Here is a 12,909-nt window from a genome sequence, read left to right as displayed (position 1 = left end):
AGTGCCCTCTTGCTCCCTTCTCCGCCAAAGGCCTGATCCCATCCCACAACCTGCTCCCAAGCTGATGCAGAGCCATCCTGCCATGATATATGGGGTTCTCACCTTGCCGACCACCAAAAAGCCCATAGGTCACCCTCGCCCACAACCCAAAAGCCAATTTGAAGGACAAATTCATCACTAAAAATAACCTGGTTTCCTTGAGGCTGAATTAAAAGACAATGACTTAGATCAGATTTTGGTCAGTTGCCATGGAGAACATCAGGCTCTAAATAAATCAAATGCCGAGTACAGTACTTTCACAAATTGGAAACCACTTTAGACTTTAATAAAAGCACAAACACCACCTTACGAAGAAACTGATAGCCACTCCCCAAGGAGCAGAACCTAGCAGATTTGTTGATGCCTCTGGCAGAAAACAATTGAAGGGAGTTACCACGTTCCCTTTCAGTCGCCTGAGAAACAGCTCTTTCTGGAGGCAGGCACACAAACACCCTGCAGGTAATGCAGTGAATGTGCTGTGCTTGCTGCCTGCCTGCATAATTTCACCCCATAATCAAAGAAAAAGGACAAGATTTTCCCTCTGACCACATGTATATGGGCAAATAGTGCTGCAGTTGCCACTAATTCACACTGTAATTTGCACATAGACAGATTCCCTCCCCAAAAAAACCTGCCAAGAATGTGTAGCCCCATGAATTTGTCTCCATTTCTTCAAGCAAAGTTCTGGAATATTTGTTTACAGAGAGTCACTTAGCAGAATTTACAGAATTACAGAATTACAGAATGGTAATTTAAGAACTTCATAACACACAAATTAAAGCCTTTAATGTTAGAGCACTCTCATTTCTTCAATAACCAACCTCACACGCCATGCCAAAATTAACACAATTTTCCTTATAAGCTAGTCATATAATTAAACAAACTTCTTTTTTAATTTATTAATTTCTACAATTTTGACATTATCTTACACTTCTTTACACTGGGTGCTAATAGAACTTTGTCACAATAAAAGTCTAAATGAGAAGCCAAAATGAGTTCCTCAATTTGCAGTAATTAATCCAAGATGATTTAATTCAGCTGCTGCCAGTGTCCAACACAACACATAATATTGTGGTGTTTCAATTTACAATTTTTATGCCTTTCCACGCAGTCAAAAACTCTTCCCACCCAGTCCTAGACGTCTCTTTTCTCCAGTAACACTTCAATACACGCAATTGTGTTTTAAAGTCTAGATGTCATAGCAGTCTTTACCCTTTTTATCAGAGCCTGAGCCTTTAATTATCCTTAAGTCTGCTTCATACAGGCACCAACCTCATGCCATTGTGCTTGGTAGGAAGGACGCACTCTTTGTTCATTCGTTTTACTCCTCGTTCCCAGTCCAAGCTGCTGCTGTTTTGTCCGCTCCCGCTGCTCAGCTGTGCTGCCTGCTGCCCTCCCCAGACAGCGCGCACCCGAGCCAGACTCCGGCCTTGACCCTCAGAAGTGTGCAGGACTGAGCCCCTCTGCTGCTAACCACAAGACCATGATTTACCCACCTCTGCGGGGTGGAAGCAGAATCCGTTTCTCTCCTAAATCACGTATTGCCCAAGGAGATGCAGACAAGCGTGCCCGCGCCGGGGAGGAGAACTGGAGAAGCTTTTACAAGTGCAGGTACCTGTACCTCTTCTGTACTCGGGCGGAAAAGCTGGGCCCAGTGTTTACGATACAACGGCAATCTACTGGCTGCAGGCAGGGATGCTACAAGAGCACATGCTGGCAAGTGTGCCTAACCTGGATGTCTACACATCCCTTTAGGAAATGCACACAATTCTCCCCCTCTGAAGTAACTCCCCATGGGCCCCATCTCCTCATCGGCCCGCGTGCTAAAAGCCCCCTTCGGAGCAGCCTTCTCGAGTGCTTTGTAAAGCAGACTGCTGCTTAGTCTGCCTGGCTTTGGACTTGGGCAAATGAGCAAGGACTATTAGACAAATAAGAAGGGGGGTTGGAACTAGATGATCTTTAAAGTCCCTTCCAACCCAAACCATTCTAACATTCTGAGAGGGACAAGAAAATGTGACAAAGTACCACAGCGTATGAGAAAAACCAGACCACCTCTGCCTTTCCCTTTTGCCTATCAAGTTGTGCTCCTGAGGGCAAGCATTCCTTTTCTGCTTAACACTGACAAGTTTCCAAAACGCTTTTAGTTTCTTGTAACATTCTACAAACTTAGTCAACCCAAACTCCACCAAAGCTCAAAGTATTGTTGCACTTTTCTGACTGCTTTCTCCCATTCTGCACTGGATGACAGAGACTATCTTTCCAGATGTGAAAACCTGCCAGTTCGGAAGTCCAGAGATTCTCTTTTAAGAGTAAATTGCAATACACACATATTTTTTTAATAGATATTAATTATTGCACTATCCTTCTACGACATCTCATGCACTGTAAATACTATAGAAGAGCAAGAAAATGAAAACTCAAAACACTTCAAATGAAAAATTATTATGAGTACCAAACCAGGTTAGCAAAACAGGAAGCAACTGGATTGCAAGACATGCCTCTAGCAGGTAACAGTGCTTTCAAATACTTTGAAACACATCGAATACTTTAGACTGGATATAAGGAAGAAATTCTTTAGAATGAAGGTGGTGAAACACTGGAACAGGTTGCTCAGAGAGGCAGTGGAGGCCCCATCCCTGGAAACATTCAAAGTCAGGTTGGATGGGGCTCTGAGCAACCTGATCCAGTTGAAGATGTCCCTGCTCACTCCAGGGGGGCTGGGCTAGATGGCCTCTAAATGTCTCTTCCAACCCCAAGCATTCTATGATTCTATGAATCTCCAGTGATTACAGCCAATGATTACATGGCTCTACAGCAGCTCAGACAATTGCAGGATTAATGGGAAGTAAAGCACTTGCAGGAGGTCAAGTGGCTCCACTTCATAAGTTCCTATTTTGAAAAATGCACTATTGGAGAATATTTCGGGAATGCTTTGACATGAATTCACTTAAAGAATGCAACTGTCAGCTCCCTATGTTCATGGGACATATTCAACATTCAGACCTAGGGCAAACTGTTTGGAGATCCTAGAGTACTGCCGGTTCATTTCCAGCTGTGATCTCATATTTCAGATTTGGGGATTCCAGATCCCAGTCTGACGGGGATCTTATACTTCATTTAGCCACTGCAAGAACCCTGGTACTTTCTTGTGTGTCATGTGAAAGCTGTAGATCAGGTGTATTTGCACAGAGAAGCAGGTACACGAACAGAACACAGACACCAGGACCTTCAGACGAATGAATGACAAACTTTGTCTGTACAGCAGCCCTGAGGGTAAGCAGTGATTATCTCAACATTCCTGCTCAGTCTTATGAGTCATAATAAAACTTACACAACTTAATTTACACCAATTAGCTGCATCATCCCAGGGACTGAGTAAAAGATTTTGAAAGACTCATGGACTCCTTCCTTGCCTTTGCCATAAGGTCTCTGTGCCTCACAAGTCATCACCTCTGACACTTGGGTTTCCTGCCAAAAACTCCAGTATAGTCCTTTCACGTGGGACAGTCAGGACTGTAATAAGACAGTGCTCTGCGTAGCCGTACCCAATGCTCTGATGTTATGGACACATAAGCTGTTATTAACAGATTTAATTAAAGCAGCTTCTCAAGTTCCTTTTGGTAACTCCATGCTATACCAGATCTAGTGCATCACTGGCTCTGCTGTCAGCTACTGCCCATACAAGTAAGTGACCTCTAAGTGCTACTTTTCATAGTTCCCAAGCAACGGATGCAATTTATGATACTACATCACAAATCTAACACAGAGGAAAGGAATGTCTTCTTCACACAGCACAGACCTCAACCACAGCATTCAGGGCCACATCACGTTATGGAGATCAGGAGCACAAATTAATTAACCAAAACATTTGATGGACCACAGGTCTGCAAGCGGCTACTAAAACTGCTCAAATGATCCCATACAGACCACAAAGGAAGGCAAAGAGGGACAGGTATTTTCTACCCCTGTCCTTTTCCTGTGTTTTTCCCTGGCCAAGTCAAAGGCTCTGGGCTCCAGAGACTAGCTGCCTCCTTGATAAAAGTAGAAGAAAAAATCCCTCCTCCTGTACTGCTGCGAGACAGAAAGCAAGCAGCATTTAAAGAGCATGTTGAGATTTCTGGATGCAAGACAGTGCCTAGCACACAGGGTAACTCAGCTCTGGAGCGGGGCAGAGCTGCTGCCAGCGCAGCAGTGCCGTCCACCAGGACAACAGCAGCACCCTGCGGGAAGCAGCTGCTCGGCCTTCCCCGCTCAGCGCTGCACGCAGTGTCGAGCCAGCCAACAGGTCACGCTCACGTGGGTTCACCAGCGAGGGAACTCCCAGAAAATTACGCCTAGCGAGCACCAAGGCAAAGGAGTCATGTTTATAACACGCAGACACGTTAATCCTTTAATGTCCACTGCAACACAGCCATGCTTCTCCGAAACCTAACCCAAGAGAGGGAAGGCAGCCACTGTGGTCTCAGCATTGCTGAGTGCACCACACTGGCACATCGCTCTCTTCCCCAGGGCTGCGATGCCAGCACACAGCTCTGTGGACTTATCCAGCCACTCAAACCTCACCAGCACGCGGTGACTGAGAGGCAGTGTGAAGGGCAGCAGCCTCACGCTGGGGCAGCTCAAGCCCATCTCCTCTAAGCAGCTCTTCTCCCAGCACCAGCTGCACTAGTGCAGACATTCACTGCTGTTCAGTAGCCAAGAGCGCCTGTTTTGGAACGGGCGTTTGCCTCAATCCAGAAAAGTGGAGATTGCCCATTTCTTTGATTAAAGAACAGAAAAGGAACAATCCCACGCTCCTTTGGCAATCCAGAAAAAGGCAGGTAAACAGCAGCAAAGCTCATAGGTTTGCTTCTCCCCATTCCTGGCAGTAACACGCTACCTCCTGTGGCACTGTACAACGCACAACACCCAGCTTCGTTGCAACAGCTGATGTTAACGCAAGAGAAGCTGGGTCCTTAACAGCCCAAGAGAAGAGACCCCATTCAGAGAGACAAGGTAGTCTGAATGTTCCTGTGTGAAAACAGAAAATACCTGGGTTATCAGATGACGGTTCAGATTAAGTTATTGTCAGGATGAGGAACAGAAGTGTTTGGCTGGTTTGGAGATGCTGATGGGTCTGCCAGAGGGACAGGAATGAGGAGGTGGGGGAATCCCTCTGCACAGGATTGTTAAGAGACAGTGAAAATGAGTATGTGGGAGAAGCACGCTGGAGAAGTAGTTTAACAGAGAGCAGCAGCAACCTCCTGCAGAGCCTTAAAGGCATCAAATTCCTAGATCTCAATGTGGAAAACACCAACGATTTGCCAAAGCCCCTACAACTGGTCCAGCTATTACAAAGAGCACTTCACCGACAGCACTGAAGCACAACATGTTCTGGCTGAAAACCAAGCATGTCGTTTTGCAGGGAGCGACGGTGCTCTGCCAGGGCTGGGGACGCTGCCGTGCCATTGCCACATTCAGCAGCAGGCACAGTTCTGAGCAGCTCTGTGCTGTCGCCAAGACACTCCGTAATTTCACACTGCTTTTTCCAGGCACTACCACGAAGAAAAGCCATTTAAACTAGGCAGCTCAATCGCCCACTAAACTTACAGAGCTACAGCAGCGTGCAAGTGGTAATTCCCCCAGTAATTCCATTCTCCAGGCTAAACCAGGAGAGAGTTTAGCTCTGCATTGGTTCTGATGTTAACAAAACCCACAAGTGCATTCAAAACAGCCTGGAAGGCATCAAATGTTTTAGCTAATTTTGTTGTTGTTGTTAATAGAGCTAGAGGCAGTTGTCTGCTCAGAGAACAGCTGTAATCAAAAAAAGCAAATGTGTTGAGTGGCACATGGCAAAAACAGTGAGTGAAACAAGAGGGTAAATCTAGGGGAAAGAATAAAAAAAACAATAAATAATGCAAGTAGTTCTGGAAGAACTGGAGAGGTTGGGCTGAAGATGAACCATAGTGGGGAAACAGAACAAGCACCTCCATGTCCGAGACCTGTCAGGGCTGTCAGAACAGCAAATACAGTTCCAAAACTTGGTTTCTTACTGTCATGAATGGCAAAGCCAAGTGACACATTCTTATATCCAAGACAGCAGTGACGGGCCCAAGCAGGTAACACCTAGACCTGTGCAGGTGACACTGCTTTCTGACTTGAAGGCTCATGCACATCTCACCTCTGTGAGTATTGAGGACATCCAGCTGGGGGACAGATTACCTCATATCATTCTGGGTTGATATAAGATAAGGACCTTTCCACTCCATGCTGATCTTAGCGGACCACATGTCCAGTCCAGCACGACAACCCACACACAGGTGTCACACGGGCAGTGAGTTAAGAACCATCTACATAATCAATGATGCAATGTTACCATATCTGCAGGTCTAGGGTAATCTGTCTTCTGTCGATTTCTTTGGTGTAGGCTTTTATTCCGTTGATTCTAGGGCACTGAAGACAAAGAAGATACGGCATAGTTAGTAACTTTCAAGTTAAGCTAAAGTGAAAAGTCCTACTCGCTTCAATTAATTCGAGTACAGAAGCATTCATTAAAGACTTTGCACAACGGCACATAAAGTGTACGTAAACCACACAAGTTTTTCCCTTAAACAGGCAGTGTGAACAGCCTTGGCAGTCCTCAAATACAGGGCTGGTTGCAAGTAGCCCATGCATTGAGAACTCCTGTTGCAAGGGTGTAACAGAAAGACACGCGGATGTGTGCCCCTTTTTCTACCTCCAGTCCCACACTACGGGCAGCCGATGGGAAGGGACGTGTGCGCCTTTTATATGATCTTTCCTTCATGGTGAAGATGCTGAAGTCAACATGAGGAGGGAACGAAGGAGGCAGCAGTGTTGTACCAACACCATTTTGTTAAACACTCAGAGCTATTAAAGAACTGAACACCAGACTCCCAAACAAATGCTCTCCCCTTTGCACCTGAACTTTTTGGAAAAAAATAAACTGCAAGCATTGCAAAGCATTCACGCTACCTTCTCGCCAAAGTGGATCTTGGTAAAGGTGCATGTTTTCAGATGTACATTCTTTGCTCTGATTTTTGGTTCAAGAACTTCTTTAAATGCTTTTTCCATGATTGTCCCAAAGTACGGCCAAGCCTGTACAAGGACCTAAAGAACAGCAAAAGCGGAAACACACTGATTCTTTGTGTAAGATATGCTTTGTTGAGAAACAGACACACACATCACAGAACATCTGGGTATTAATGTCTGTCCTTTCAAAATACCAAGTCATATTTGGGCTCTTAAGTCATCCTTACAGAAGGATCCATCTCAGTTCCTCAGAAATGGCATTTGTTTTAGGAACTGAAGGGTGAGTTTTCAGCACCATAGAGTCCATCAACTGCTTCTAACCACTGAGGCCGAGGCCGCAAGGCCCAGGGTTAAAGTCTCTAAACCACAACAGCCCCTAATTACTCCAAAGTGTCACAAAGTTCCCTGCAGTTAGGTTTATTTAGAGAGGAGTGAGATGAGCTTTTACACCAAAAAGAAAGTTTGCTAAAAACAGGATAGTTACCGGATGCTAATTTGCAAGTTCAGCTGTTTTGCTTTGAATTCCAGAGAGTCCAGTTCCAATGAGAGCTTGACTACACCTGCTGGTGGAAACATCTGCTTCAGAGCTCTCTGGGAACTTCTCTGGTATGAGGAGATGCCACTACTTTTGCTAAAATAATGATAATACATGCACACATATGTACATACACATAAACATGCATCTATATATATACACACACTCTTTTTGTTATTTTTAATCTCAGAATGAAGTGTTGTGGCCAAATTCATCAAACCTGTATCAAGCAGGCACACGTTTGGTTCTCACCACCACCTCAGTGGCAACTCTATACTTAAGTAGCTCCAAGACTTAAGTACAGACATGGATATGATTGAGCCATATTGTAGTGACTTGGTAACTTTCTCAGACTTGGCCAGCAGAGCTTGTGCTGGAATGCAGCTCAGGGCAGGTGGCCTCACAAACTGGAGTTCAGAGCTCCTCACCTTGTTCAGCCACTCCACTCGTTCAACATCAGGGAAGTGAACCTGGATGCAAAGGAAAATAAAGTGAGTGCCACATACCATCTGTTTTGGCATACTGCAACACATGCAAAAGATCCCATGGAGTGTGGAACAAGTTTTAGAGTAAGCTGAGATCCCTCTGCCCTCATACATACACCCTTTATAATTTAGTACCTCCTTGAAAAATTGTCATAGGCAAATGAAATAGTAAAAAATATTAAAAGGCAAAAGAACACACGTGCACTGGTGTACCAGTATGCCTCTGGGCACATGTATGTGACTAAAGCAAGTGTCATATCCTGTTCATGATGTAAAGCAGCATTAGATTTCCCATCCCTCTCTCGGTCACGCTATGGGAAGCCACAAGAGCCTGCTTCCCTTCAAGATCACAAGCTGTGCAGGACCTGTTTCCTGTACTGGCTCACCTCAACCAGGACGCCACACTTCAGAAAACAAGAACCTGCCTGGGAAACTCAATTTATCAGCTGTGGCAGCATTTCTCCACTAATACCAACATAGTGCCAATGGCTTCAGGGAAAAGAAGCACTGTAAGAGTTCAAGCCTATTAGCATAAACTATCATGTGTGAGAGTCCAGTGTTTTCACCTCTCAGAGCTTTTTAGGGTGCCAAGGACAAATTAAGTCATAGTAGTCACTCAAATTAAAACGTAGTAGTCGCTCAGGCATCACGTTTTCAAGCTGGACACATCACATGCCAACAGGAAGTGTATGTGTCCATCACAAAATCCCTCCAGTTCCCTGAAGCGATGACTTGTTTAACCACCACCAGGACAGTCGGACGGGAGGCCACTCTCAAGTACCTCACTGATCTCTCAGACCTCACCGAGAAGCTGCTTAGTGAAGAGCTGCAACCACCTTACTACAGTCACACATTAACATCTTACCGATGTGGTATTTTTAGCTAGTGCTACAAGCTGGTAGCAGGCTATTGCAGAAGGGAAGGATGGTGCAGCAGCTTCTCAGAATGGGCACTCGGGCCCTGCTCGGCTCTACACGAGCACCCGAATACAAAGGGACTCCTTCGACTGTGGTCTAGCCTGATAATCGTAATTGGGCAGGACAATGCATTACCTCCTTGTACAAGAGCTGTGATTACGCTCTTCAGGCAGAGGCTTGCTGTTTCATTCAGCAGCTTTCAGAAAGGTGCTCAGAGATGTTCGGATGGAACGGACAGCAGCTTGCCTTTTATTCCAGCTTGATGTATGATTTCAGAGCCCATTTCCCTTGCTCAAATAATGCTTCAAATAATCTCCAATTATTACATTAAAAAAACCCAAAGTGATATTACCATATTCTTTATGAGCAACTTCTTTTGATGCTCTAAATAGCAACTTTTCCATTAAATAAGACAACGCAAGTTCACTGAAATGTCAGCCTACCCAGCTCTATTTGCATGATAAAGTGAGAATACAGCACCAGAAGGACACTCAATACTCATAAAACGTGGCTGACATTTTACAATAAGGCGGATTACGTGAATCAGGGGACCTCCACTTCACCTGCCAGCCTTTCATCTTTCACCAAAAGGTCCTCCACCAGGATACACAGATTCTGGGTAGCCTGAAAGCAGCTGGACCCCAGCTCCAATGCAACTGCCAAGCACCAGTGTCCCGCAGCATTTGTGCCATGGCTCCGGATCAGTTACAGGCAGGGTAGAGCAGGGATGGAAGCAGCATGGCAAGCTGTCCTTCAAAAGGTCTTACAGAGAGGAGAGGGATGTGACCCAAAAGGAAGGACAGACCAGGACTCAAGAGGAACCGTTAGGCCACCACATCCCAGTGAGAAAGTCACAGCCCATGTGTGAAATCCACCAATGTTAAGGGGAGAAGTGCAGCACAATATAAACCACTGAAGTTGGCTGGGATTATTCACTAGAGTCCAAGCTGCTAGAGATGCAACTGCAAGAGGCGTCCAAGAAGCAAGCCAGTGGCCAGAGAGAGCTGGAACAGCACACAGGAGCATCAGGAAACAAGCAAAAACCATGAGCAGGAGGCAGCAGCTAGACCCACCTTAGGAAAAAGCAAAATCAGATTAACTGTTTGAGCCACAGACACCCAAACCAGACAGCCCAGGGCAGACTCCAAAAGCAACCGCAATGAATCACGTGTCACTGTGTCACACCTCAGATTGCTGTGACAGGATTAGCAGCCATCTGTGATACTCTTCCATCCTGCTCAAGATCCCCTCATTCAAGCGTCTGCAACACAGCTCCTACCCAGGCACTCTGTGCCTCAGTTTCCTTCAACAGACAGAAGAAATAACACTGCTGTAGCTCAAAGGTACCAAAGAGCACCACGAGCTCCTTGGCTCACACAACAGGGCTCTCACAGAGGCAAGCACCACAGAAGTTGGACAACTCCATCTCTCTGGTGAAAAAAAGCTTTCTGCCTATTACGAAATGCCACCAAATTTCCGTGGGTTGTCAATACCAAAGGTCAGCTGCACTCCATGGTACAAATTCAATGAGCAGTCTGCAGAAGAAGCAGAGCTTGGTATCCAAGTGTTGCATCTAGATTATCTGCTGTCCAGTAAGACATAAGCTCTGAGCAAAGCCTTTCCTACCCACAGGGTATTCCCATAACGTGCATACCCTGCTAGCAGAAGAGGAGTTCTGCTCTAGTTCAGCCCAGTGACACCACCAAGCTCTGTTCTTGACCCAACAGCTTACTCCAAGAACTTACTGTGCCCTAATATGTTTTGGAAAAAAACCCCACCTGCAGTTCCATACTCTTAACCATGTGCTCTAGACTTCAGACTCACTTCTTGTTCTCCCTTGTGGTGAGAGCCCCGGCAGCAAGGTCTTGTCCTTGGGTTTGTCATCAGTACGGCACAGGTAACAGAACACTTCCTACTAAGCCCAGAGCCAGTCACCAAGAGCTCCCAAAGTTAACATTATGCCAGAATAAGACTTAATCCTGTAACCTTGGGCAAGTCACACTACCAAAATCAGTTTTCTCCATCTGCAAAAGCAGGCATAGTTCTTGTCAATATTTTAGGAACGCTGCAAAAATTACTTTGCATTTGAAAAGAGCTTTGAAGATCAAAAACGCTAAGTAAGGGCCAATTACCACCAAGTAAAGAAAATATAGAAGTTTCTGCATGGCTCCACCTTGCCCTGGAGCAGGCCCCACCAACGATCACAGCAATAGCAAAACACATGTCTGACACAAGAGTGTCACTCTGTTCAAACGCAACACAGGAACCTATCCATCGGGGTTTTTTGTTTGCTTGGGGTTTTGGTGGGGTTTTTCGGTGTTTGGGTTTTTTTAAGGGACAGTTTTTTTAGCTCCTGGTACTGGGGTAAAAAAAAAAGTCTAAACAAGCCTTTTGCATGAACAAAGAATTAACAGGTAAAGTTCTAAAAGGACTGTTAAGTACCCAGTCATACCAATTTCTCCTGGTAAAAGGAGTGTAACGACAGGAAGAAACCCATCATACTTGGATGTTCTCACCCGCAACCTGCTACCAGCTGCAAAAGCGACACGGAAGAGTCACCACCCCCCCCAGGAGCCTGTACGAAGGTGGAAGCCCGGCTGCCTCTGCTCCGGGCACTGACTGGTTTTACAAAAGTCGGGCCAAAGGCTGCGCAGGCTGAAGTCAGAACGTCTCACCTCTCTGAGACACAGACCTGCCTCTGCTCGACAGCAGCAGGTTTCCAGCCTGGTTTCCTAAGGAAGCACAGCCTGCCCACGTAAGCTGTCTAGCTCAGGAATGCCTCTATTCCAAACTCCCTGGCTGGTTTCAGCCAAGAAGCTGGTGCTGCAAACTAAGCCTGCAAATTCCCTGAAACAGATGGTTAAGTAGATGAGGGAAACCCTCCCAGCGTCCCCCCTGAAGGAAAGGCTGCAATACGAATGCGTCTCCTAACAACCGACACCGGGGCTGCGGGGAGCCCGAGCCATATTTGAAAGAGCCACTGCACCGCTCTTCGGGAGAACGGTTTTAACCAGCTAGCGCGATCAGTGACTGGCCAAACACTTCACTGGACGATCCTCCTCATTTTACTACAGGGCACATGAGGAGACAACTATTTACCAGTCCCCAAAGACGCTGCCACTGCTCCACACCTCCAGAACCTCTCCTAGGATTACAACACTGCAAATCCAACCCATGCTTCTCTAGCCTGAACTGTATTCCTGCTCCCATCTCTGCATGCCAGGAGAGAAGAAAGCAAGGGACATTTTTAGAGCTGTTTCAGTTAAAGGTGCCTGAACATCGAAAGGCAAAAATGAAAGATAAAAAAAGACAACATTACAGAGAATAAAATGAATAGACAGTAGGTGAGAATCAGCCTCCAAGATTGGCACAGAGAAGTAGAAGATCAACTCAAGCAAGGGGATAGAAAGAAAATTAAAACCAGGAAGTTAAAAAAACATCAAGTAAAAGTGTAGCATGAAAGCAAACACCAACTGACAAAGCTACTAGCATAGAAAAGGAGGAGAAGTGGCAATACGGATATCAGCTAACATTAAAAGCACATGGTGCAGCCCCTCTGTCCTGAGGTCCCACACCTTGCCTCCCAGCAGCCAGCTCCAAGAATTCACGTCAGGAGCAAGGCCTCGGAAAAGGGTCTGACTCCACGCTCTCTGGAGCACACGCTCGGCAGTGGGACACAGCGGCGAGATCCCCCTTCAGCCTTCCCTTCTCCTGGAGGAGGCCGCACAGCTCCAGCTCTGTCGGCCCCTCCTGACACACGCAGTGCTCCAGCCCTCGGCCCTCTGGTCACAGCCAAAGGGTAGTGGTCAACGGCTCAATGGCTGGATGGAGACCAGTGACGAGTGGAGTCCCTCAGGGGTCCGTACTGGGACTGGTGCTGTTCAATATATTTATCAATGACATG

At 46.2% G+C, this 12,909-nt stretch overlaps 1 protein-coding gene across 1 annotated transcript in view; it reads right to left on the bottom strand.

Moving 5' to 3' along the window:
- Positions 1–12,909, bottom strand: part of ESYT3 (extended synaptotagmin 3) — a 35,091-nt gene that overhangs the window by 20,117 nt on the left and 2,065 nt on the right. The window contains exons 2-4 of the mRNA XM_075430165.1: positions 8,032–8,073; positions 7,012–7,146; positions 6,395–6,471 (exon numbers count right to left, since the gene is read on the bottom strand). Coding sequence (XP_075286280.1) covers positions 6,395–6,471; positions 7,012–7,146; positions 8,032–8,073 — 254 coding nt within the window. The remainder of the gene's footprint in view (positions 1–6,394; positions 6,472–7,011; positions 7,147–8,031; positions 8,074–12,909) is intronic.

Source organism: Opisthocomus hoazin, chromosome 9 (genome assembly GCF_030867145.1).
Source record: "Opisthocomus hoazin isolate bOpiHoa1 chromosome 9, bOpiHoa1.hap1, whole genome shotgun sequence".
Taxonomy (NCBI): Eukaryota; Metazoa; Chordata; class Aves; order Opisthocomiformes; family Opisthocomidae; genus Opisthocomus; species Opisthocomus hoazin.
Note: the sequence above shows the minus strand (reverse complement) of the source record. Positions and strands in the feature narration are given on the sequence as shown.